This window comes from Lampris incognitus, chromosome 10 (assembly GCF_029633865.1).
Source record: "Lampris incognitus isolate fLamInc1 chromosome 10, fLamInc1.hap2, whole genome shotgun sequence".
NCBI classification, from domain to species: Eukaryota; Metazoa; Chordata; class Actinopteri; order Lampriformes; family Lampridae; genus Lampris; species Lampris incognitus.
In genome coordinates this window covers 50,344,738-50,371,373 of record NC_079220.1, presented here as the reverse complement: position 1 = coordinate 50,371,373, position 26,636 = coordinate 50,344,738, and the positions used below count along the sequence as shown (strand labels likewise).

Genomic DNA, 26,636 nt, shown 5'->3' with positions numbered 1-26,636 from the left:
AAACTTAGGGAATCAGACTACAGAAGTGGGGGAAACTACTTTCAAATCCCATTTTTGGAGGTTGGGGGAACCTTTATAAGGAGGTGATTTTGTCACAGAAGTCTAAAGAGACAACTTTATACAAAGAGGACTACATTACGAGGTAAAAGGTAATGTGGCCCAGTTTAATTTAACTTCTGCACAATAATTTGGGGTTTTTTTCCCCCATCTGGAATTGGCTAGTGTATTTTCAACATGAAACGCATGACAATTTGTCATGTTTATTTACATGGTGTGTATAACTTCAGTAGGAAGCTTGATAGAAAGGATTTTACAAATGATTCAATCTCGTACTTATCGAAATATTGCAAATGTATGACCGACAACAGCAAAACAAATTTCATGAAACTAAATGTTAGATTTTTTTCCCATCCTGTGTTTACAGTAATTCAAAAGTAGAATGTGTGGTATTTCGGAAGCTTTGTTTCTTTAACCTCATTAAACTCCCTGATGCATGTTTTGCATGGAAAGACATTTCATGCCGAATGTGATTTGTTATGTTCAGAATCATCCTAAACGTTGTGTACTGAACCTCAGTGAGCAGAACACATTTCTCACATTGCTTTATCTCACTGTTGTTTGTATCAGAGTGTCAAGACGACGGTTGAAAAATGCGGATTCAAGGAATCCTGTACACTTTGATGCTTGCTCTTCTTCATATTTCCGGAAATGCCTCCATGAAATTTAACTTACTATTCAGTGAGTCTTTCATCGACACATGCACGTTTTAAACCTCATGTAATATTTTTTTTTCTTACTTTTTTTGAGGAAATATTTAGCTTTAAAGAAAACTTGCTCAGGAATTACTGCATAATAAGTTCATACAAAACAGATCATTCAGTGCTGTGTATAATATCTGCATAATGTGTACATATTACATTGAATTATTTTTCGTACCCTGTGTACTCTGGACGTTATCTTTGTTTAAGTTAGAATGTAAAAAAAAAAAAAAAAAAAAAAAGCAGAATGTTTGCTTAACCTGAACTGGTTATGGCCTTGGTTAGGATTTTGTCTCTTTTGTGTTTACAAGCTCGAGCGAAAACTAAGGCGCAGAACCGGGAAGGTGATGTGAGGCTGGCGGGCTCTCCGTCCCTCTCAGAGGGGCGCGTGGAGATCTACCATGATGGGAAATGGGGGACAGTGTGTGATGACAGCTGGGACCTGGCTGAGGCGCAGGTGGTGTGTCGACAGCTGGGCTTCCCCGCAGCGAAATCTACGGCAGCTGGAGGGGCTTATGGAGAAGGTGGCTTCCTGTTCCATTAGTCCCCCACTAGGGGACGGTGAAGTCATTTCAGTCATTGCAGAGTTGGGAATGAACTCGAGGGGGGAGGGGGGCTTAGACGTTTACAACAGCACTAGTTCAATCATGAAAATGTCCTCTGTCTAGTGTTTTTTTTTTTTTAATGACAACTCATAATTATTTCCTTTCATTTCTTGCACAAGGGTCGGGACCCATTTGGCTTGACGACATGAACTGTGAAGGAACAGAGAACTTCCTGTCCAGTTGTACTTTCAAGGGCTGGGCAATTACTGACTGCACACATAAGGAGGATGTTGGAATTGTTTGCAAAACAGGCATGTATTGGAACATGTACAAGCCAAACACTTCGTTTAACTGGAAAAACAGCTGTTGATTTGCACCACGTACCGTGTCTTGCACCATTTTAAATTAGATCATACTATCAAGTTATATGCAGATTCATATTAAATTAGTTGTATACATTTATACAATATATTATATATTTAAATTATGTTTATATTCTAAAAAGACAGTTCAGCCCCAAAATCAAAAATACATGTTTTCCCTCTGACCTGTAGTGCTATTTATCCATCTAGATCACGAAGGGGTGAGTTGCCGAGTTTTGGAGCTATCGGCCATAGAGACATCCGCCTTCTCTTGAATACAATGGAACTGGATAGCAGTCAGCTTGAGTTGCTCAAAGCGCCAAAAAAACACATTTGAAAAACTCAACAGCAACGTCTCTTTCCAGAAATCATGACCCAGTAGCTCAAGATAATCCACAGACCTCGTTGTGAACCGTTTCATGTAGATGGAGTTCAGTCTAAGAAAAGAGCTCCTACTTACTGGGTCATGATTTCTAGAAAGAGTCATTGTTGTTGAGTTTTTCAAATGTGTGTTTTTTTTTGTTTGCCACTTTGAGCAACACAAGCCAAGTGCCATCCAGTTCCATTGTATTCGAGAGAAGGCAGACGTATCTACGGCCGATAGCTCCAAAACTCGGCAACTCACACCAAAACGATCTAGATGGATAAACAGCACTACAGATAAGAGGAAAAACACATATTTTTGATTTTGGGGTGAACGGTCCCTTTAAGTAGCAAATAGTGCCTCCCTGCACTTTAGTTTTCACTTACATGACCAACATTTGCACTATCCTGTGAGCATGCAATACTACATTTTGTTGTGTGTGTACATTTACTTGATCAATGAAAAAACCCCCCAAAAAAACTGAATTGAATTGAACTGAACTGAATTATTTTAGGCTTCACAAAAACATGAAGTTATTCATTCTCAGCGTTTCAATTGGTCATTTCTACACCAATATCCCGATCTCTCTTCCAGGTTTGCATCCATAACTAACTGATACAGTAGGCTGTTCTCCAAATTTCATGCTCATTTCATTTCTCTCCTAGGCCTGGAGATGACCCTCAATGTTAGTAAACACTCGCTAGACCACAGTCTGGGTTTGTCCGAGGAACTTGGCCAACTGTTTGATAGCAGAGACAGTTGTGACTTTGTTATCCGGGTCCAGACCCCCACTGGAAACATACAGTATGACGGGACTGAGGAGATGGAGGGAACTACACTGTGCACGCACAAAATGATCCTCTCACGATTCCCACATTTCAACACCTCAGTGGAGACTGATAGCATATCTGTAACTGTCAGTCAAACTTGCCAACCAGTTTTTTCCTCCTTCATCAGGTAGTCCAAAGCCTTAAAAAGTCTTGAACAATGTGTTTTTTTTTTTTACATCAAAGACAGCAAATTCTATATTTGTCTAATACTTGTGTCTTAAACCAACAGTTAGCAAAGCTTAAATAAAGGCTCCGTCAATCTGTCTCTGTATTGTAGGTACATCTATACTCGCAAGGTGGATGTTACCGTCTCCTCTGCTCGATGCCTGCACCAATTTGCATCTGACTTTGGGGTGAAGCAGTTGATGGAGGACACGGGACGTCTCTTCACCAAGCTCCTTCCAGATGATGTCACCTTCCACACACAGGTCTCCCTCTATAAATACGCCATGGAAACTGGAGATCTGCTCCTGCAGGAGAACAGTCTCCAGTATCTAGCCTGGAACTACCAAAACCTGACCGGATCCCCCGCTTGGAGCCATCTCCCCATGGGGCTCCTGAAAACCCTCCTGTCTCGTTCAGACCTGGTGGTGCCTGATGAGTCCTTCCTCCTGCTGTCCTTGGAGAGCTGGATCACTGAGAAGGGCAACTCCACCAGTTTAGAAAATCAGGCTGACCTGTTGGGCCACATCCGTTTCCCTATGATCCCTGCCGAGAAGCTCTATGATTTAGAGTTCACCTCCACCCTCTACAAGACCCATGAAAGTCTGTATCACAAAAAAATCCTGAAAGGATTCCAGTTTAATGTTGTGCTCAACAGCGTTATGAACAAATCCACCTTGATAGAAGACGATTATCAACCCAGGATCTATACAGGTGAGCTGTGGAGCACTGCTTTTGATTCAGTCAACATAGACAAAACCCAGAGAAATCTGCCCCAGAGCGAGCCAACTCCCTCAACTAGATATAATCAATACGACTACTATTATTACCGTCAACATGGCTATATGATGTATAGCACTGTAAGTCCGTACCAGAGAAGCAGGACAACAAAGTCATTCAGCACACCTGTCCACAATAGCATGATCTTCCAGGAAAACAAGATCCACTGGGAGGCAGATGTCTTTGCTAGCCAACGGGACTGTTCAAACAGAGGTATCACTTGTGAGTCACTCCCTGCTGCGAGGTTGACCGCCCAGAATAGCCTCAGCAAGTACCAGGGCAGAGTTCACTTCAGTAACCGGCTGCTGCTGATTTGCGAGGGCAAGTTCATTTGTCAGGTTCAGGACTTTAAGAATGACTTGGCTCACATCTCGTCTGACAGTCTGTCCTATCCTTGTCCCAATGACCAGTTCACCTACCTTTTTGTGGTAAGGCCGACGTATAGTTGACCAAACAGCATCGACTGAATGCTGCAAAGCTACCAACATGCAGCTTGCATAAGCCTTCTATGAAATTACTTTTGTTATCATCTGATAAAATCTAATTTGGATTCTTAAAGCATATTTTTATAACCCTCTTTTTCCTACAGAGCAACAAAATATTAGTTAACGACACTAGCTTTTTTTTCCAGCTAAACTTGCCTGGCAATTTTACTAAGGTATTCTGTTTCTCAAAGTTATATCTGCTACATCAGCCAAAATAGATGCTGTCATGCAGTTAGGAGGGAAAGGCTTAGGCGTAGAAATTGAATGAATAGAATGGGCATTTCCATTCAAATCAACATAGCAGGATAGTCAAGAGCGGCGGCCATTTTTATTTGAACCGCTGCCATTGCAAACCGTTGTAGCGGGTTAACTTCCATATTAACTTCCAAATAAACCACAACACCACAATCCAGAGAGTCTTTGTCAAACAGAAACTCAATCTTACAATATTTCTCCAAAGATGAAGCTGAAAAATTGAGAGCAAAATTCTTGAAAAGTTTCCAATTGCACCAGAAGTAAAGTAAGTGCACTTTAAAATTCTCAATGGAATATATCCTGGAGAATTTTTAAGACGTCAATTTGGTTTAGACCTGAACAACTGCTCATTTTGCAGTGAACACACTGAAACAACAGAACATGTGTTTTATGAATGTCAGTTCGCTGGTGCCTTTTGAGACGATCTGCATTACTGGTGTTTTCCTAAATTTGACAATTTCTCTGAGCTAAAAAGAGGATGTGATTTTTGGTATGCTTGTGAAAGAGGGAACACATGATACATGATTTGGCAATTAACACAATTATTATTCTTGCAAAATTCTTTTTACATAAGAACAGATTCATGACAACGCAGTCAAACTTCTGCATGTTTCATTGGGAACTGTATCATTATTTCTCATCACGGAGGTCAATGGAGAAGAACAATGCTATGGAACTCCTAGGACTCCCCTCCCTTTCATTTATGTATTTAATTTTCTTTACTTTTATTTCCCCCCTCTTTCTTTTGTTTTATGTTTGTTGTATGTAGAATTTAAATGTCTCAATAATAAAAAAAAAAAGTTCATTTAAACTGACTCGCGGCAAGTCGTGGACTCACCGAGATGAGGTTTTACAGTAACGACCAAACAAGCAGTGGAGTGGTGCGCACATTTACGGCCCCAGTGACGTGTGTTCTCACCGTAACAACTAAAAACAACTGCCGTTTCCTTCTTCAGGCCTACTCAAATGACCACGGAAAGTGTCCTACTCTCTTTCAATTTGGGCGTATTCAACGTACCTATTGTAAAGAAGAAAAGTATGATTCAAAAAGCTTTTATATAACATTTTGACAATCATGGCCTGGCGGCCTGTCCAGGATGTCTCCCCGCCTGCCGCCCAATGGCTGCTGGGATAGGCTCGAGCATCCCCGCGACCCCGAGAGCAGGATAAGCGGTTCAGATAATGGACGGACTAATTGAATTAGAAGTATAGTTATGCATTAGTTTAACTCTATTCACTGTGTGGCTGTGTCAGTTTAATGATGTTGAAATTGTTGTTCTTTTTGGCATGTTTCTTAGGAAATGAACTATGGAAACTTTGAGCTGTAAACAAATAAAATACTTTCAATGTTACAGAAATTGTCTTTTTATTTTGTCTCTTTCCCCACTTTTCATATGGCTGTCCTATGCTTGAGTGTAGTTAAAAGGCTTTTTAAAAGAGGAAGTTTTACTTCACTTAAGTTGGAAGTGGTTAAAAGTCAAGGTAAACTACGCATTTAGAGCATTTTCTCCACCATTTCAGGAAAAAAAAGAAAAAAGAAATACAGTTACATGCTTCAAATAAATCAGCCTTATTCAACATAATCAGAGAAATTCAAACAAACTGGAAGGATTGCAGCGACGATATGATTCATGGAATATTCCAGAGAGCATGGTGTTTACATGAACTCTGGCTGGTGTTATAGAATTTTCCGACTCCCGCAGAATCTGACTCCCCTTGGCGTGAACGGGTTAGCGTCAGGGGGTTAGGGTTAGGGTTAGGGTTGGGGGGGGGTTAGGGTTAGCTTAACCTAACCTAGCCCCATGCCACAGGGAGTCAGATTCTGCAGAAGCGTCGGAAAATTCTATAACACTGGTCTGCTTCATGGGTGTACAGTCATACTTGCAAACCAACGTGCCTGGGCATGAGGTTGAGACACTGCAGTCACGACATACAGAGGGACTCAAAGAAATCTTAGTGGGATTCTCTGTGGGTCCAATGGAAAAGATAAGGATGATTTGTATGTTCGGAAGATTGTGTGTAGTGTCTGGACTCCAATATGACTTATGTGAGTTTATACATCAGTGACGTAAGAGGTCAGTCATGATCCGGTGCATATGTGATCTCCGTACAGATAAGGTTGTGACAAATTTGGGTTGCACCAACATAAATGACTGCTTACTCCTTTTTTCCGGAAAATTTCAGGTATTTTGTAACGCTCCAATATTATTACTATCACCAGGTCTGATCTGTTTCACCGTGAGTCATTTTGACCCATATAATCATTATTGTGTCATTACCCCGCACCCACTTGTGACTGGGTGTGGGGTAATTTTGAGTTTTGGTCTGGTGCTCGTGTTGTACAGCATCTCACATTTATTCCCAGACATCTACATTACGCTATTTCTGAGGAACTAAACAGGATATTGTGAGTGTCTTGACATTCTACTTTCAGAAGAGCTTAAGTCCCAGCCATGATGAGTTAACTGCATTATTATGAAGTAATTTCATAAGACCTGCCGTACTCTCACTGAAATGAAATCCATTCAAGGGAGAAACACTGCGGACTGACCAGACTCATGGTGATTCACCGTATTGCAACAAAATTGTGATTATGGCATACCACTTGACCCAAACCTCAAATGTCATTTTCAGTGGGAATTTTCCAGCAGATGTTTTCCTCCTAGTCACTGTCGCGGCAGTGAAATCGCTAACACTGATTCATTGTCTCGGATTACTACCAATTAAGTGGTTAACTAAACAAGGGTGACATGAAACAGTAAGAGGCCAGGCAGTAAAGATTGGAAAGTGGACACTACTAAGGTGGTGGTCAGCTCACAATTGAGCCTTTCTTTGTCTGGTGGGAAGGTATGCACGTGATAAGAGAAAGGGGATTGGAGTCAGAGGATGTGGGTCACTGCCACAGCACCCACCACTTCCCACAATGAGACCCTCTTTTTTATTCTGTCTCACTGGGCACTTTCTTTAGAGTATTCCTGGCTTCGCAAGTCTGTAATTTAGGGTATGGAGGTTCGACCATTCCTAAGCCCCTCTGGGTGTTTGTAGTGAGTAGTGTACACAGGGGAGCTGCTTACATTGCACTTCTTTGACAAATCCACCCTCTCTTTCAACAAATGAAAACCTTATGTTGATACAAACGGGTGAACCCAGCTCAAAAAGTGAGAGAAACACCATACGGCGCGTCGGACCCAGAGCTACTGCAAGTTCATATGTTTTACTTTGCCAACAAAAAAAAAGTCATTTGGTCCACTTGATTTGCTAAAAAGGTAGCTGGGAGTGAAGAAACTGGAACGGTAATACTGAGTATTGGTATTATGTGGCCATGTTTTTTTTTTGATTGCTTGCTGTTCTTGGTCATTAAGCTAAGCAGCAATAACCTCTTGCAGAATTCTTAAAAATTCCTCCCTCAAAGCAACCAGTTTCCCCCATATTCGCTCCTAATCTAATATCAAAGTCCTTGAGTCGAAGTGGGAGGTAGTGTGCAGTGTGTGTAGCTCGGCCTACCGCCCAGGAGCTGGGGACATGGCTGGGATCTGAGCAGGGCGCACCACATCAGTCAGCATCCCAGTGCAAAAGGAAGCTAGCTGTTTTGACAGGGGGCGGCAGGCTTTGCCCAGAAATAGGCGTCTGCTGTTCCCTTGATGGCTTTTGGGTACACTGTGCAGAAGGAGACGAAAGCACATTTCGACCCATTTGATCTTGCATGTGTCACTTCCTCTCACATGTCTTAACGTTTTGTCCGCTGGCTCCCACACCCCAGCGTCTGTGCCGTAGTCTCGGCCGAGTCTTGCGTTACGCGTCTGGTAACTTTCAAAGGCAGTCACGAGTCATACTTGACTTGCCGTTCTTTTCAGAGTTCGGAAATTCTGTTATTGTCTCCCTCCTCTCGACCTCCTCCCTGCCTCTTTTTGCACAGACATCCAGCAACAAAGATCTGTGGAAAAGAAACCAGGCAAAAAAATAAAAAAATAAAAAAAAATGCTAAACTATGGAAAAGAGCGGAAATATTTGTTGGAGAGCCCAGAAGACCGGCAGCTGGTGGCCAAATATGATGTCAGGGAGCAAGGCAACCGCAGATACAGTTCTCTCTCCTCTTCATTATTCTTCATCAGCTCTAATCATTTCACATTGCGTGCTCTGACGGCAAGCTCCCCCACTTAGGCCAGAATCAACAAAGGAGGTCACGAACCCAAACTCTCGAGATCCACCGGTTTCCTGAGGTGGTCTTGCATGGGGGGAAATTTACCATGAAAGAGCTATCTGTTTCAATGCACGAGTAAGTTGATGAGAAATGGCCGAAGAATTCGATGATAGCATATTGCTTCTTTCATACAAGGGAGGAGGGCGTGGGCAACTTACGCTGGGGGAAATCGCCACCAGATTGAATCTATTAAGTTTAAAGGGATGATGTCACTCCTCTCAAACCCCCGAGCCTTTCCCCTCTCTCCCTTCCCTTCTTTTTTTTAAATTTTTTTTTACTGCTCATGTGTTGCGGTTGCCTTCAACAGCTACTGAGATTGTGCTTGTATATATCAAACATGGCAAAATGGGTCTCGCTCCATGACCGCCACAAAGATTTCAACTACACTGACTGTAGGCTATAAGGATCACTCTACTGACAACTGTTATGGGCTTGTAAAGACTGTGCAAAGATGACGTGAAATCACGAGAATCAGATCAACAGTGAATCATAATAAACCCCTCAGTGTTTTGAAGGCAAAAAAAATCACATAGCACAATCAAATAAGACACAAAAGAACAGAAAGACACTTGAAATAAGCGACGAGTCAATCTGAGGGCAGCAGGAGCAAGTGGGGACCTGTTGATTTGGAACGTCTGCGTGGCGCCAAATTTTGTATCCTCTGAAGAACACGTGTCTCCAATATCCGGATATGTGGAGAACATTCTTCCTTTCACTATTTTTAGATTATCGATAAGGGTTTTTTTTTATCAACAGAGGAGCTTAGCCTGATTAAAGGAGGCGAATCGCAGCGTTGGGGAAAATGCTTGCGCTTTCAGTTATATTACTTTGTAAAAACCGCGTTGATAATCTAAAATTAATTTTAAAAAAAATCAATTAAACCATCTACATGTCGCTGTTTTTCGATTTCCTTGCGTGAAACGTAACACTCGAGCTCCGCTTTAAGTGAACGCCCGCGCGTCCCCGCGATTTTATTATGGGGGTACACGTTATTTCGGGGGGGGGGTGGGGTGGTACAGAATTTTGGCTATACAGCTTCGCCGCCCCTGGGATACTTCAAGAGTAATTGAAAAGGATGAAAAATGAATAACCTAAGGGCTCCCTCATCATTTACCGACAGGTCTGAGTCCTCAGAGGGGGGGGGGGCAGGGGGAGGAGGAGCTGACAGCCAGCCTGCAATAAAAACGCCACTGCTCCTGACGGTGGTGGAAAACAGATTTCAAAGGGTCTGTCTGTCTGTCTGACTTGCTGTCTGTCTGGTCGGTCGCAGTGTTGGAACAGGAATGCACACACTCCCATGCATTCTGCTCTCTCCTGCTTGGACAAGTTGACCCACTGATGTTTTTCCGAGCAGTTTGACTTCGCCACTTTTTCTTTTTTTTTCTTTTCTTCTTCTTTTCCCCATTCGGTTGAAACTGTGGGACATTTTGTTCACACAGCTACGCGGACTCCTCGCTCTTTTATCGACGGCGTGTCGGGTTTTTTTTTCTTTTTTCTTCTTCTTCTTCTTTTCCCTCCCAGGTTCTAACCGCGTAGTTATCTGAGAATGACTTGGACGGTAAACAGAGGTCTGGCCACCCTGGCCATGCTGTTTCTCTGGAGAGCCGGGGAGATAGCGGAGGCTTGCAGTTGCTCCCCCGCGCATCCCCAACAGGCGTTTTGCAACGCGGACGTCGGTGAGTGAACCCTCTGCTGCTGCGGCTGCACCTCTTGCTGGGGTTATGCCGCGCGCCTTATACGCACTGACACACGAGCATGCACGCGTATACGAAGACAGCACGTTTGAATACACTGGGTTTCAGACCGGAAACTGTAGTATATAGGTTTATAACAGTTTGTGTAAACTTGCCTTCTCCTTTTTTTTCTGCTCTTCTGTGGAATATCCCGGTTTTTTTTTTTACTGTTAAAAGGGAATTTAATGGAGTGGGATGAATTTTGATTTAGCTTGCATTGTTCTTCCACTCTTGTCTTTTTTTCTTTAACCGTGAATCAGATGTCTGATTAGGCCTACTGCAAGCACCGTGTAGAGGTTAAGCAAAGTGTCACTTCAGCAGATTCACTAGATCCATCTTCTGCTTTCGGTACTCTAAGCTGTTTGATGATGTAGCCTAATCCTACGCGGAGCCTTTAGAAATGGTGACTCGTTAATTTTCACAACAGCGTATTGAGTTTCACTGTTAGCCAACCAGATTTTCTCAATGACAGAGGCTGTTTCAGCCCGGGCCCTTGAGCACAGCCAGTAGTCGAAATAGATAGATAGATGGGCCCCTGCTGCTACGCAACTAAGGCCACCATAGCGCTCAGTGTTTTTGTATCATCTAAAACCTACCAAATTTTTTGACAGATAAGAGTATCTCTCGTATTTGTCCCGGCTATTTCAAGGAAGGCATTGTTTTTAGGTCTATCGTGACCTAAATGGTAGGAGCTACCATTCTGAGCTCAGATCACCTCGGCCGTCAGATCCTCTATGGTTGATTTCCCAAGATGAGGTGGTCAGAGGCTAGTGAACCGGATTTGAATTCACACTTCTTCAAAGGCCGCATTTCCCTGCTTATTTTACCCATCACAAAAAACCGCTTGTTGCACCTTTCAACATAGGCCTTATGCTAACGAGTATCGCAACAGTGACCGGCTTGTCTGGCTATTTAAATTGGACTTTGCTGAGGGTCTTTTTTTCTTGGTTGTGAGCCTGCTGAGCCTGTGGTATGTATACAGAAGTTGACTCAGTCAAAGGTCTCTCTTTACCATTGGATTTCATGGCACTGGAGGGTGAAGAAACCGTTCCGTCCTGTTTCACAGTTTGGTCGTCTGATACTTGACAGTCTTTCAAGCACTTTCGTCGGGGTTATCTGAAACTTGGCGTTTCTCAAAGTTCACAAGTCGATAAGCCGCTTCGAGAGTCTCTGGGATGTTTTTTGTGCTGCACAGCCTTTGGTATTACAGTAGCTTAGCAGAACCTTTATGTGACGTCTTTAATTTGACATAGACCATCTGTATTGCATGGCAGATGAACTGTAGGAAAATCGAAAGAGGTGGATTAAATCCAAATTCTCAGCTATAAGGACACATTGCCCAGTTTTTGGTTTGTAAATCACGAGGTCCCAGGACAACAAGAGGGTGGTGAGCCAGTGGGTTGACTGTAAAGGGAGAGGTCCTGGAAAGTGTCATTCACATTAGTAAGGCAAACACATCAGACGCCATCGTAACAGTGATGCCATTGGCATGACGTGGGAATTTTTATAACATTACGAAACAATGAGGGTGTCTCCTCGCCTGCCACCCAATGACTGCTGGGATAGCCTCCAGCATCCCTGTGACCCTGAGCAGGATAAGAGGTTTGGATGACGGATGGATTATGAAACAACTATGCTACACCCTTTGTAACTTCTATTGCAAACCTATAGCCTTCAGACAGTCAACTCATTGAAATAACACTACGGTAGATGCGTGGCCTTGTTGAAATACCACAATATAAGATAACAGTAATTCGCCACTAACCAATTTGTACAACCAGATCCTCAATACGCAAATTCAAACATCTTCAGCCACAAATAAAACAAAAAAGGAACAACAATCACAATTGGTTTGCCCACTGTAAATTAAATTGAATTTGGCTAAAGGCTGTATAGTTCACAGATGTTTTATCATCCATCCTCATACAGAGACGAGCCTAGGGAAATACAAAAACCAACAAACAAAACAAAAAAACTCAGCAGTTGGTTTTTATCTCATTTATAAAATAGCGAAAATGATTATTGCTTTTCATTCGAAGGGGAGGATCCTCACAAATAGGTAATTGAGAGGACCCAGCACAAGGGTCTATCTGCTATTGCCTGTTGCAAACTACTGGAAATTATTTCCATGTTTTCTTTCTACTTGTAGTTTAGTTTAGAATTTCACAAGCTTACAAGCATTTATAAATTATCACGCATAAGACCAAAGTCAAATGGTCTTGCTCTTGACAGACCCACAGACAATGCTTATTGTGGGCCTATGGTCAAGGCTCCTTAAAATCTACAAGTTATTACTTGAAGTGGTTATCCCTTACTTCATTTAAAGTTTTACTCATCATACCTTACATACACTTGAGGTGATCAGAAAGTTCTGATAGATGAGGGCCCCTTCATTGACAATCCTGTGGGCCATGTCATGCCTAACCTGTTGTGTTTTAATACACATTGTGAACCACTTTGGAAGTGTTGGCTAGATCATTTCCCTACCATAAGCCTCAACAGTTGTTCTTCTTTCTGAGTCACCTGGAGTCTCTTCAGCACCATGGATAGACCCTCATGATTAGATAGATGAGGCAAAATGACTCCACGTTGGTCCTTGCCAATAGGTCGAAGTAGCACGTGTTTGGATTGTACGCCGTAAAACGTTGTCTTCAATTATACCCATGTTATACCCATGCCGGCAGCCATACTAACATGTATGCACTCTGGTTCTGCTGCATGACGGAAGCTAAGCAGGTGTGGGCTTGGCTAGTAATTGGAAGGGAAACCGCCCAAGTAAACTGAGTTGCTGCTGGAAATGGTGTTGGTGGGCCAGTAGGGGGCAGTCTTCCCTATGGTCCTAATAAAATTAAAAAAACGGTGCAGTGACGGGGACACTGTCCTGTATGAGATGCCGTCCTTCGGATGAGACATTAAACCGAGGTCCTCACTCACTGTGGTCATTAAAGATCCCATGGCATTTATCACAAAGAGTAGGGGGTTTCCCAGTGTCCTGGCAAAATTCCCAACCTGGCTGTCTCCATCTGGCCACCTAATCATCCCCCCATGTAATTGACTCAGTGATTCCTCCCTCTCCACCTCAAGCTGATGTGTGGTGAGTGTTCTGGTGGAAATGGCTGTCGTGCATCACCCAGGTGGGTGCTACACATTGGTGGTGGTTGAAGTGAGTTACCGCCTTTAATGTGAAGTGTTTTGGGTGATAAAGCGCTATATAAATGTAATAATTATTATTATTTTGGAACCCGTCCTTGCCTCCCCTTCTTCCTAACTGTAATTGAAAGTAAGATCCAAGTAATGTCTTAGCTTTATTCGTCATAAATTGCTTGTACAAAATGAGAGTCAGGTTTGTGTCGACGAAAAGACAGTCTGTGTTTTGGTAATAGTGTACTGCATGGCAAAGCACTATGGAGCCACAGTTTAATGAGGCGTCGCATGAATAAAACTCATCAACCAATGACTGATCTAACTTGTGCATTACAAAACTTGTTTGATAACAAGAGAGAATTACAGCACCTAAAAGAACAACAAACAAACAAACAAAAAATTATAGAAAGCCCTTTTAAATGCATGCACAAAAAACAAAACAAAAAACAGATGTCCCAAAACGCTGCCTTGAGCAACCCTCACCAATTTAGTGTCAATGTCTTTGTCCTTAGTTTAGTCTTCCAGTCACAGTACAAACTGGTTGACTGAAGGCTTTTCGTCCCTTAATCTTTGGACTGAACAGTATACTATAAAATTCTTATCAAAACATACAATAGTTTCTTTCTTGTTTTATCCTTTTACCTTTTTTCATGTACCTTTCACTAAAATACATACTAAAATGTTTGCTTAGATAGGAGTGCTAGCGATCAAGTTAATTATACTCAACTTCGAGCAACTTTACAGAAAAAGACCAGTTGAATGAGAAGATGTTTTCAAGTGCAAACCGAACAAACTGTGGTGAACTTTAAAACGTAGCAGATTCCAACAGATCAGCTGTTTTGGCCTAGCCCGTTTTGTTGCTGCAAAAAATACTTTTTTGGTTCGTCATCATCCTGAGGCTCGGAGAGGGTCCTTTTAACCCCACACCGACAACGCCGCGGTGTAATTCGCAATAAAACAAAGAAACGTTTGCAAAAACAGAAAAATCCAGTTTGAGTACATTTACAGACTTGTGTAAATGCGGTGTTTTAGTGAAGCAACGGGGTAAAATAGCATTACTGCGGAATTCTCCTCAGGACTTTTGCTGTGTCAGGTCCACTTGTTTCTGCAGGTCATCAGTATGACCATGTGCAAGCATATGAAAGGTTTAGCGCTCTGTTGGCTGTCCACATAAAAAGCCTGCTTTCTCTAAAGCTGTACTGCAACAGCACAAAGTAAACTGCATTCATCTCGCTTTAACAGAGTACTAGTGAGAAAGGATGGAAAAGATGGGGGGTGGGGGGGAGACTTTCCCCATAAAATGAAATGTCTCCCTATGGCCATTGACTTGAAGGCAGTGGTATGCCGGTCATATGTTGTGCTCATTATGCATCCGCTGTTTATTCAGTAACACGGTACCTGTGTAAATTTGGGATGAATGAGAGTAAATCATTTAGGATCTTTAATGTACTGTCGACTGACCCGAGCCTAGTTTCCGGTTTAAAGACGGCCCCGCAAGCTGTGTAAACAGATATATTAAAACCGCATCGACCTCGCGGAGCCAAGATCAATGCGCGCAGGCTGCCTCAGCAGCTGCTTTGATGAACTCGACATTCTCAGCATCACCAGGAAGTGCAACGCCTGTCGTGCTTCCGTTGCATTCACATGATTTTTTTTTTAAACTTTTTTTTGATGCTTTCGAAATTTACATACAGCAACTCACTTGTTAACGCAAACAGCAGATTATTTAGCATAAGCAACAACAAAAAAAGAAAGAAGACAATTGGAGACTGACTTTGTCTGAGGAGAGAAACACAGAGGAAATTGGCTTGAATTTGTAATTTTGCTCCCTCTGCTTCAAAGGATGACCACTGGTTGTTTCTCAGAAAGGGAAAATTGCTGCACAGTCTCGAGGCTGAACACCACAGCCCTGCAATTACATGATAAAACATTTGCTTTGCTCCCATTTTGTTTTAAGGCATTCTCATATTACTACATATCGAACCATATTACTACCTCCAAAAGTATTGTGTTTATTGTTTGTGGAACTCGAAAATTAAACGGTTTCATTCGGTTTACTGAAGCTAGTGATTTTCTCAAGACTTTGGCCGACCCTTTTCCAACGAAAGTCGTTATTCCCCCGTGAGAATTAGGCACACATCTCGGTAGCTAATGTGAAGTCCCATTTAGAAACGACATTAACTGATAGAGAGGAATCCACACACGCGCACACACACACACACCGCAGCCATTAAGTTGACTTTCCATATATGTTCAACTTTTTTTACTGTTCGGTAACCACAGTGAAGGCCGCAGTGGCATCATGGTCTGGAAATGTTATAGAACGAGTCGTTTACTGGTCTCTATAGGTTATGAATCAACTGCAGCTGAAAAGTAGCCACGAATTTCGATTGAACAGACGCCATTCTGCCTTTTTAGGATTGCACATGAATCTGTAGAGCTGCTTTTCTTGGTCAGTTTTCATTTTATTCTGTCCATGAATCTTTAAATATAATTCAGAGCCACAGGCATGTAATATATTAAGACTTTTTCATATGCCTTACCCTTAAGGTAACTTTTACAGCCATGATAGCTGCATTACGCCCTCTAATGGCATTGCACCAGTTGTTTGTGTGTGCATATGCATGCAATATGTCTCACTCCTCTCAGTTCCAGTTGACTGCGGCATGTTAAGGCCCGTACCACCTTAACTGCACTCAAGGGATGCATCAAGCGTCATGTTTTAATAGACCCGGTTAAAGTATGCATTTGCAGGATTCATAGAGGATTCAAACCTTGAAACACACGGAGCGTAAACAGGGGAAAAAAGGGGGATTTTAAGTTGAATGGAGAGGACAATCGGCCATTTGTCTTGGGAGAAATCCTGCATGTTTCTGTTTATTGTGCATGTCATCCAAATCCAGATGTCGAGATTTCACCGCAGGGCAAACGCATTTGCTGGCCGTTCAAACCAGATAATTTCTTCTCCTTCTAACCCACATTGCTCAAACTGGCTGGCAATCATTGTTTACAGTTGCTTAAAGTTGATTCATCAGCTAATTGTTATCAAGTGTGTTTCAATTGTAGTGTTACATTAAAAAAAACGTCTTTTGATTGAATACTGGCGAGTAAATGTCCTACTTTGCAGTAGGGCCACGGGCAAAGGTCCTGGCTATATATGTGCAGACTCAGGCCGTATCTTTTGCACTGTAAATACGGATCTTTTCATCTGACCTACTTTACAACAGCAGAGAAGAGGAGAAGTGATCTGTCAGTGATTCTGCACTCTGAGGCAAAAGGGGATTACCACCCCCCCCCCCCACTGTAACCAGAGGAGTTTGGAGAGCTTCTCTTCACTTCTCCATTCTTCATGGAGCATTAGCATTAGCATCGTGGGATTTATAGGGTTTTTGGAGAAACCCGATGTGCCCTTCATCTCTGTGTGGCTTGATTGTTTTTGGAGGGGCACTCAGTGAAGTCTGTGATCCCAAAGGGCATCTTTGGCAACCCAGGAGTGTACGCCTGAGAACTCGGGTGTCACACCTCAGTGTGACTCATGCTGAGTGAGTCGGCTGCATGTGCTCGTCTGTGCACACGTGTGCATGCGTGTGTGCACGTGTGCTGCGTGTGTGGGGTCTGCAAACAAAGTCACTTGCACATATGTGCAAGTGACTTTGTTGCAAGTGACTTTGTTTGCAGACCCCGTTCAATATGGCTGCTGCTTGAGAGCACTGTAGCTCTGATGCATACAGAAAAGCACGCAGCCTGGACAACACGGGGAGTTTGGCCCTTTTTTTCCCTTTTTTTTTTTTCCTTTTCCCCTGGCTACCCACTGAGTCCTACTACTCTCGCTCTGTTGCGCTCCCTGCCTCCTCTTTTTCCTCTCATACTGAAGCTTTTTTGCCAACTCAATAGCACTGCTTTCTTGATCTATCCTCTCTCTTTGTACACAGGATGTGGCCGGGGTAATTCTGCCATTGCACTGCGATGGCGATTCCTATCGTTCCATAACCCCCGTTTGCATTTCTGTTTTCCCCTGCTCGCAGACTGCAGATATCCTCTATCACCCCATCAAACTCTCCATACTCTATCTTTTATGTAAAACCCCCCCTCCCCGCCGCTTCCAACCAGCCCCGTCTCCCTGTTTTCCCTCTGTCAACGGTTGACTCTTTCAACCCCTTAAAAGGAGATGTTCTCTAAAGCCTCTATTGTAATCGAATTAGGGCACATATGGTTCACAGCTTCATACCTTGGTCAAATAGGAAAAAAAAGCCTCAAAAGACTGATCTTATTTGGTAAGGCAGTGGGTTAGAGCTGGTAGAAGGCAGTCGGCAGCTGCCACCCCGGGTAAGTGGAGGACTGCGCTAGGAGTCGAGAGAGAACATCTGGTCGACATTAGCGCTGCTGCTTCTCCCCATCTTTGGTTGAGAGCGTGATTTTTAGGTGTGACGTTTGAAACCTATATTAACCATAGCAGACGAGCGGTATCGCCGGGACACGAGGGGTTTTCAGCTGGGACGAATTTCTTTGAGAAAGTTTGCAACCCTCAGACTGACTTAATGAAATGCAAACGCTTGTTTATGTGAGCAACACTCTGTGGTTATCCGAAACCGAATTGCATCAATGACGACTTGTCGTTATTTAAAAATCACGTGAAATGGACCGCTTTTTCTAACTTGCAGCGGTGAGTCATATTTAATGTTTACTAGACAGTGCTTGGCCTCGCTGTTGTTTGAAAGCACATCTGCATGGCTCTGATCGTACTTTTCCATTCCAGCAGTTTTGTTTTCAGCTAAATCTCCCCGAGTCTTGAATCTCGAGACAAGAGAGACGGGGGACAGAAAAGAGAGAGGTTGATTTGCATGTCAGCACCTCTACCCAGACAGAAAGGCAAGCCAGCAGAAGGCCCCGGGGGCATGTGGGGTGGGGTCGGGGGGTGGGGGGGTATTCTAGTTCAGCTTTTTAAAGATTGCTGACTGGCTTCCTCTTGTGCCGGCTCTGGAACCCGGGACCAGGCAGCATACATTCCTCTCTCTGATTACAGCTGATGAAACACTCATGTGCTTCTGTCTTCACAGCACCTGGCACCTGCACAGTCTTTAGAGCCAAGCCACAAGCCAAACCTCACATGCCAAAGCCAGGCAGGACTTAGATACAGAAATATACACAAACTGGGGGGCTGATAGGGGTTTCAACATAACAAACATTTGTGACGTTTGAAGTTGTTCCCAAGCGGGGCTGCGTATTGGCAAAAAAAAATTGCTGATGGGTGTCTGGGTAGTGTAGCGGTGTGTTCTGTTGCCCACCAACACGGGGATCGCCAGTTCGAATCCCCGTGTTGCCTCCGGCTTGGTCAGGCGTCCCTACAGATCCAATTGGCCGTGTCTGTGGGTGGGAAGCGGCTGACACGCCTGTTCCGGGGGAGGCGGGGCTATCCTCCCATGCTAGGATACGTCCCCCTGGTGAAACTCCTCACTGTCAGGTGAACAGAAGCGGCTGGCGACTCCTCATGTATCGGAGGAAGCATGTGGTAGTCTGCAGCCCTCCCCGGATCGGCAGAGGGGGTGGAGCAGAAAGTGGGGCAATTCGCCTTGTGGGGCGAAAAGGGGGGGAAAATTGCTGATATGAGTCGTATCACGATACAAGTGTCACAATTCATTATGTTGTATTATATTGCGAAGCAGCAAACACGCAATATATTGCAGTATTTTGTCAAATTTTTTAGCAAAAAATTCATGAAAAAAGACCTTAACATGCATTAAATCAGAGAAATCAGAGCCATAGCTAGTTTGGCACTAGCAATTCCTGCTGTTGTGGTTCTGCGCAGCCCTGTTACAACACAGCACCCGCCACCTAGTGGTCGGAGATGTAAACAACACAGTGAAGCTGTGTCGCTGCCATGTCTCCTCGTGTATAATCTTCAGAATCGACGCAGTGTTTTTTAAGACCAATGCAATATTGTGAAAGCTAGTATAGTGATGCTCAAGTGCATCGACATGTAAACTTCGGGTTTTCTCTCCTTTTTTTCTAGTTATCAGGGCAAAGGTAGTTGGAGGTCAGGAGGTGGAGGCCGGAAATGACGTTTATGGCAATCCAATCACACGGATTAAGTATGACATCAAGCAGATCAAGGTACATTTTATTAAAGCTTGCCTTAATCCTCATACTCAGAACATTCTGATTCGGGTCCCATGCTTGCCATGCATGTTGATGGATGTTTGTTCTCTCTCTCCAAGATGTTTAAAGGGCCTGACCGGGATATTGATGCTGTCTACACTGCCCCCTCCTCTGCGCTCTGTGGATTGACTCTACACGCTAAAAGGGAATATCTTTTCACAGGTACAGCAGACATTTTGTCATTTATTTTTCTCACAGTTACAACATTTCAAAACCATGCATTATATAAAGATTTCAAAAAATTGTACGATGACAGATGAATGAAAGCCGCTATGGCTGTGAATGAAAGCTAGTCTCTATGAAGGTTTACACTGATACCCATTCAGACAAGTTTTCCTGTCATAGTTTTTGAGCTATTTGCATCCTGACCCATTTGCCCTTTCCATAACAGGCAAGTTGGAGGCTGATGGGACGATGCATGTCACTTTGTGTGATTTCATTGAGACTTGGGAGGGCATGACTGCCACCCAGAAGCAGAACCTAATCCAGCGCTATGAAATGGGTTGTGATTGCAAGGTAAGAGAGTTTGATGTGTCACCGATATGGGGGGTGGGGGTCTGCATTTAGATGCCTTTTATACCATTTAAATGCCAGACGGAGAGCTCATTGATGTTATTCCAAATAACTGCACAACTAGACATGAATAAAGACAATTAAAAACATGGCAATAGCACGATGGAAGAAATGAAAACTGAAAGCGGTAAGACTTAAAAGCAGTAACATATTGGGCGGCACGGTGGCGCAGTGGTTAGCGCTGTTGCCTCACAGCAAGAAGGTCCTGGGTTCGAACCCCGAAGTTGTCCAACCTTGGGGTCATCCCAGGTCATCCTGTGTGGAGTTTGCATGTTCTCCCCGTGTCTGCGGTGGGTTTTCTCCGGGTGCGCCGGTTTCCCCCACCATCAAAAAGACATGCATGTTGGGGTTAATACTCCTGTCTGTGGCCCTGACTGAGGCATGGCAAGACGAACTGGAGTTGGTCCCCGGGCACTGCACAGTGGCTGCCCACTGCTCCTAGCTACATAGCTAGGATGGGTTAAATGCAGAGCATAATTTCCCTACGGTGATCATTAAAGTATATCCAAAAAAAATGTATATATATAAAACGATATGCAAGACACAGTGAAAAGCCCATTGATTAGTAAAAAAAAAAGAAAAAGAAAAAAGAAGGTGAGTTTGAAACACTAATCTTGGTGTATTCTCCAATCCTCAGATCACACGCTGTGCCTCCATCCCTTGTATGATCAGCACCCCAGAGGAGTGTCTGTGGACAGACTGGGTGATCGAGATGAGCATGAGTGGACCGCAGGCCAAACATTTTGCTTGTATCAAGAGGAGCGATGGCTCCTGTGCCTGGTACCGAGGGGCAGCGCCACCCAAAAAGGACTTCCTGGACATCAAGGACCCTTAACTCCGTAGACCATCACTATTAAATATTAATGAGGATGTCTGCCAATGAAATATACTAAGCTATGAATCCCCCCCCCAAAATACAAAGTAATCTACTAGACACGTTGTTATTATTCTTTTTCATCAGTCTCAAAGCCATAGGGTTCGTGTTCTTGGGTGAGGTAGCCATGTCACACAAAGAAATGACGTGTTGTGGGAAGTGTCCATTCAATGTTAAGAGTAACTACCGTGTAAATGCAGCAGCCACTGTCCCCCAGGCCTGGACCCCACCCTCCTACACACAAAGCACTTGTTTACTTGTCTTCATCTGTAATTATATCATAAATCACAATTACTGCTTTGTATTTGTCCTAAGCTACTCATTTTGGGTAGCGTTTCAGTATAAGTTAAAAAAAAAACTCAAAACTATAGCAGCCATGCACACATGAATTAGTGAATAACTACTCTGGGCATCCATATAGTTGCTGGCATCCTGAGCTAGATTGTGGGGTAGCAAAGAATGGGTGGCGCCCCGTGTCTGCCTTCACTGCTTCCAGTATTATTAGGACGCCTGCTGTGTTGTTTGTTGATATCGCAAATATGTTTCCTTTTTTTTTCTTCCTTTTCTCACAAAATGGATGTCAAATCTAACTGGGGTGCCATATCAATCACCACCGTTTCGGATGCTCGTCCGTGTATGTAACTGCTTTTGTTCTAATTGTATGTTTTCTTCTAAAAAAATAGATGTAATAGATGTAGAATGCACTTTGAACACCGTTGCCACAGCAGTCATGTTTTCTATAAGAAGAAATGTCTAAAACGAGGGGATTGAATCCCCCCGTTTTGTATTTTTGTATTATTACAACTCTTGACACTTACTATTTGTGCTTTTCTCTTTGTACCGCTTTGGTGTAAGGGCATGTTTTATTTAAAGAGGTTGGATGATTTATTATATCATAATGAATAAAGTGCCCTACATCATTGTGTAAGATGACATCGTTAGTGTATTTTTGAAAGACTTAATTTTGAATGGTACCGGACCAAAATATTCACGGTTTAGTGAGACCAGTGGTTCTCGATCAGGTCCTCAGGTACCACCAATACTGCTGGTTTCCTATTCTGCCAGGTAGTTAATTAGTCACTTGTTGTTTTAGCCCTGGGATAACAGGTGAATGTAATGAATTACCTGGCAAAACAGAAAAACGGGGCGTCGGGTGGCGGTCTATTCCGTTGCCTACCAACACGGGGATCCCGGTTCGAATTCCCGTGTTGCCTCCGGCTTGGTTGGACGTCCCTACAGACACAATTGGCTGTGTCTGTGGGTGGGAAGCCGGATGTGGGTATGTGTCCTGGTCGCTTCACTAGCGCCTCCTCTAGTCGGTCGGGGTGCCTGTTCGGGGACTGTCAGGTGAAAAGAAGCGGCTGGTGACTCCAAAGGTATTGGAGGAAGCATGTGGTAGTCTGCAGCCCTCCCCGGATCAGCAGTGGGACCCCTCCCCCCCAAAAAACAAAAAAAAAAAACCCAGAAGTACTGGTGGTACCTGAGGACCTGATTGAGAACCACTGGTCGAGATTAAACGTGGGATGTCTGACGGCCACACCAGACAGGACTCACTGAAGTAGAGACTTCGGGGCTCGGTGAGCAATGATGCCTCCAGTAGCGTGAAAACGACAAATGTCAAATGAATATAACGACAAATGTCAAATGTTTATGTGAAAGTTGTGTGACTTTCATGTGAAAGTCATCTCAAATGTGTTCATTAGAAACTGTAGTTGGAGTACATTGACTAGATGTCTTGTGCTGGTTTCACATGAGACTTTTTTTTTTAAGAGAAGGCAGATGTTTGCATGCATTTTCATAAATAACTTAAACAGTACAGTGCAATGGACAAATACATTAAATAAAACACTCAAAAAAACTTTGATGTGATCTGCTCTCTTCATGACCCACTTTGATTGTATTCATTTATTCTTTCTTTAGCCAAGAAGTTCCCAATGAGATACGGTATCTTTTCTACCAAGGAGCCCTACTCAAGACAATGGCAAATAAACAAACAAACAAACAAACAAACAAACAAACAGTGAAAAAGGCTCCAATATAGTCATCACCAGTCCTAAATAACGTGATTTATTCCCCAAGCTCGGTGGATATGCAGTGACTTGGTGGCAGTGAAGCAGGAAATCATCAACAAATAACCCATGACCTAAGTAAGCCTAAATGTATAGCCATACATTGTGCAGCGATAACAGTACTTAACATTTGTTACAGTACCAGGACATACAATAAACATGTAGACCAAGAAGCAGTCTAGTACATGCACATGCAGATAGCATACAGGAGCACAATTCTGCAGTGATGAAAGTGATGTTGTGCAGGAAATAGTTGCATGAAGTAAGCTGGGATAATGTCCCTGGAGTGTACTAAAGCTGTTTCAGGGCATGTAGATACAGATTGTGCGAGCGCGTAAAAGCAAAAATTTGAGAGCGTTAATCAAATTGATGAACACATTGCTGTAAGTTGATATGGGGACTTTCACAAGAGATACAGCCCTGGGTATGCGTGAGCTTCCATCGGTACATTATGTCAGCTTTTTTAGAAACGGGGGTGGTGCACTCAATAACACCATTAAAGTACTCTAGTGCTCCCTACTGGATGTAAAATAAATAAACTCATTCAGAGACATTTTATGTAGTCATAAAATAATAAAGCCAATATGTGAATATTAAGGGAATATGAAAGGAATGCAGTATATGAACAACAGATCATAATTTGATGTTCAGAAGGTTGCCCTGATTTAGTCTAAGTCGTCCTGAAACCCAGGAGGCAAGATACATCATCTCATTTTCAACGCTATCTCACTGTCATATTCGTTTTTCCTTTGTTCTTTGCTAGGTAGGTATAGGAAATGATGGGATTCGTCTGTGGAAAATTCCTTTTTTTGTTGTTGTGTAAATCACATTTAAAAACAACCAATGTTGACCAATGTGCTGAAGATCATTAGCAACAAAAGAAGTGGAACGGGGAGCACAAGAGGTTTGAAGTGCAGACAGGGGCCAGTCCACAGAGTGCCTTAAATTGAACAGTAAAACCTCAAAATCAATTGTAAAGCAGACCGGAAGCAAGTGGAGAGAGGGTTTAGTTGGAGACTGGTATGCTCTCTCTCTCTCTGGTTCCAGTCAGGAGCCTGGTAGCCGCATTTTGAACTAGTTGCTCTGAGCTAAAATAAGCTGACTTAAACAACAGAATTAATTTTTTTTGTTGAATCTGAGGACTAAAACTAAAATCACAACAGGAATCTTGGGCTGAGATTTGATAAGAGGGGCCAGATGACTATGGTTTTCAGAAATGTAATTGATAGACTCAGGGGCCTGTTTCAGAAAGCAAGCTTTAACAAAGTCCGAGTTTAAACCTGAACTCTGGGTTGACTAACTGAGTTTTCACTAAACCCACTTTCTGAATCAGGAACCAGGGCCAGCCAAAAACAATAACCTCCATTTTGTTTGAGGGAGGTTCCTTGCCATCTAGCATTTGATGTTCTTGAGGTGATAAAAAGGGTTCTTCAAAGAGAACTGAGGCCTGTTTCAGAAAGCAGGTTTAACAAACACAGAGTTTAAACCTGAACTATGGGTTGACTAACTGAGCAGCTTAACTCAAGAATTTTCGGTTTCAGAAAGCTATTCTGAGTTAGTTCAAACAGCTCTATGTTCTCTCTAAGTTTAGCGTGTGCATAACGACTGTAGAGAGCCATCATCAATGGATCTCTGATACTACGATTCACCATGGCAACCGGTGAGGAAAAAAAAAAAAGAAAAAAGAAAGTCATCCTACTTTCACCCCACTGCAGTTAAAAATATCAATTGTCAAGTCAAACTATACAACAAACTATTGAGAGAACAAACCGGGCAGAACCAATCTGCCCACATACTCCCCGGAGCACAAGAAGCGTCGCACAGCGTCACAAGGGACAGCGGCCTGGAAGTGAACCATGCTCGGAGAAAACGCTGAAAGGTGTTCCCGAACAGTATTGTAATCGGCAGTAAAACTGTGCAGAGCGGATACATCTACAAAATCCGGGGAGGCCGCCGGTTTTTCACCTAATGGCTTATGCCTTATGACTTTTGGCTTAATGGCAAATGAATGATGGATCAAATCACACCGCTGAACCTGCCAAAATAAAAGGAGAAAAAAGAGGAAAAGCTTTTTGGTCATTGAGAGGAATCCAGTTAAAAACCTTTGGGTAGATGCATCAATCCATTTAAAGTGGGGAAGCTGCACATATTCCAAAAACATAACTTGACAGTGAAAAACTGGGAGGCCAGGAAACTGGAACAGCAAGAGCAATAAACTGGAATAGGAAAGCAATCAAATTAAAATAAAACAACACCAAATCATCATTCAAAAGTTGTAATTACCTTCTCCTCCTTGAAAAACCTGCAGATTGAAATTAAACATGGCCGATCAAGCTAATGGGAAGTCAGTTGATCAACTCAAAGTGGAGAGAGCGACAGCAAAAAGATTATTCTCCCATCTGGTCAACGGTATTACCAGTAACCTTTAAAGACATGTCTGAAGAAGAGCTCAGAAACAGTTTCAATAAACTCACAATAGAAGCTGAGAAAGTCATGGGAGTCAATGACGATGTGGAGGCCGGATTCATTGCAGACGGAGCTGGACACAGACTAAGTAGCTGTGTTAAATGAACAGCAAAGAATTGACCTAGAAAAAACTGCAAATGAGTGTGAGTTGAAACTAAAGGAGGTCAAAAGCCTAATGCAGGAGGCTCTTTGGGTCAACTTTGGAAATGTTGAATTGACCACTGCACTACAGGCAGCAGAGACTGTGTGTCAACGCGCCACTGCCACACAACAGGATGGCAACCAGGAGGCGTATGACTTCATGCTCAACCACCAGCAAGGTCTGGTAAAGACCGCAAAGGAGGTGAACAGTCGGCGGAAACGATGGATCCCACCAGGAGATCAGGAGGGATTTCAGAGTCACCTAAAGGGGCTTGAACTCCACATCCCCAAGTTGGTTTCCAGAAAGGCTGACTTCATAAAGGTGAAGATAAGAGAGGAGAGGATGCTGAAAGACTAATAACAACAGCGGTAACCGCTATTGTTATTAGTCTTTAGAGAGGAATAGGCTACGGGAGTAAACCCCTACTGAAAACCAACATCTAGAGTGCTGTTGTTTTTTGTTTTTCTTGTCCTTTTGTATCTGTTTAAGTTGGAGAGTACTGCTGACGTCATGTGTGGCCTCTTATAGCCCGCCCTTCCCATCCACCCCTGTATGTCTGTGTTATGTTTATCTGTTGTCTTGTTTCACCCCGTTTATTGTAAAGTGACTTTGAGTGTTAGAAAAGCGCTATATAAGTCTGATTTATTATTATTATCATCATTATCCCGGGGGCAGGAACAGAGGACCCAAATGCAGACAGCGGAAAAAGACCGGGATAGAATAATTAAATGGTGCAG

The 26,636-nt window shown here is 43.1% G+C and overlaps 2 protein-coding genes across 3 annotated transcripts; both read left to right on the top strand.

The window, feature by feature from the left end:
* Nucleotides 1-29: 29 nt before the first annotated feature.
* On the top strand, nt 30-5,899 carry LOC130119964 (galectin-3-binding protein A-like). Of its 2 annotated transcripts, none has more exons than XM_056288572.1 (6): nt 30-149; nt 628-738; nt 1,070-1,282; nt 1,483-1,614; nt 2,695-2,986; nt 3,137-5,899. In XM_056288572.1, the coding sequence occupies exons 2-6, from the start codon at nt 651-653 to the stop codon at nt 4,248-4,250; spliced, it is 1,839 nt and encodes a 612-aa protein (XP_056144547.1). In that variant the 5' UTR covers nt 30-149; nt 628-650; the 3' UTR covers nt 4,251-5,899. The 2 variants fall into 2 exon arrangements, with proteins under 2 accessions (XP_056144547.1, XP_056144549.1); XM_056288574.1 differs by having other exon boundaries at nt 50-142.
* A 4,044-nt stretch (nt 5,900-9,943) lies between these two features.
* On the top strand, nt 9,944-22,988 carry timp2b (TIMP metallopeptidase inhibitor 2b). Its single transcript, XM_056288583.1, has 5 exons — nt 9,944-10,418; nt 19,630-19,730; nt 19,835-19,937; nt 20,167-20,291; nt 20,986-22,988. Exons 1-5 carry the CDS (start codon nt 10,289-10,291, stop codon nt 21,181-21,183), a joined length of 657 nt encoding a protein of 218 aa, XP_056144558.1. The 5' UTR covers nt 9,944-10,288; the 3' UTR covers nt 21,184-22,988.
* The last annotated feature ends 3,648 nt before the right edge of the window (nt 22,989-26,636 follow it).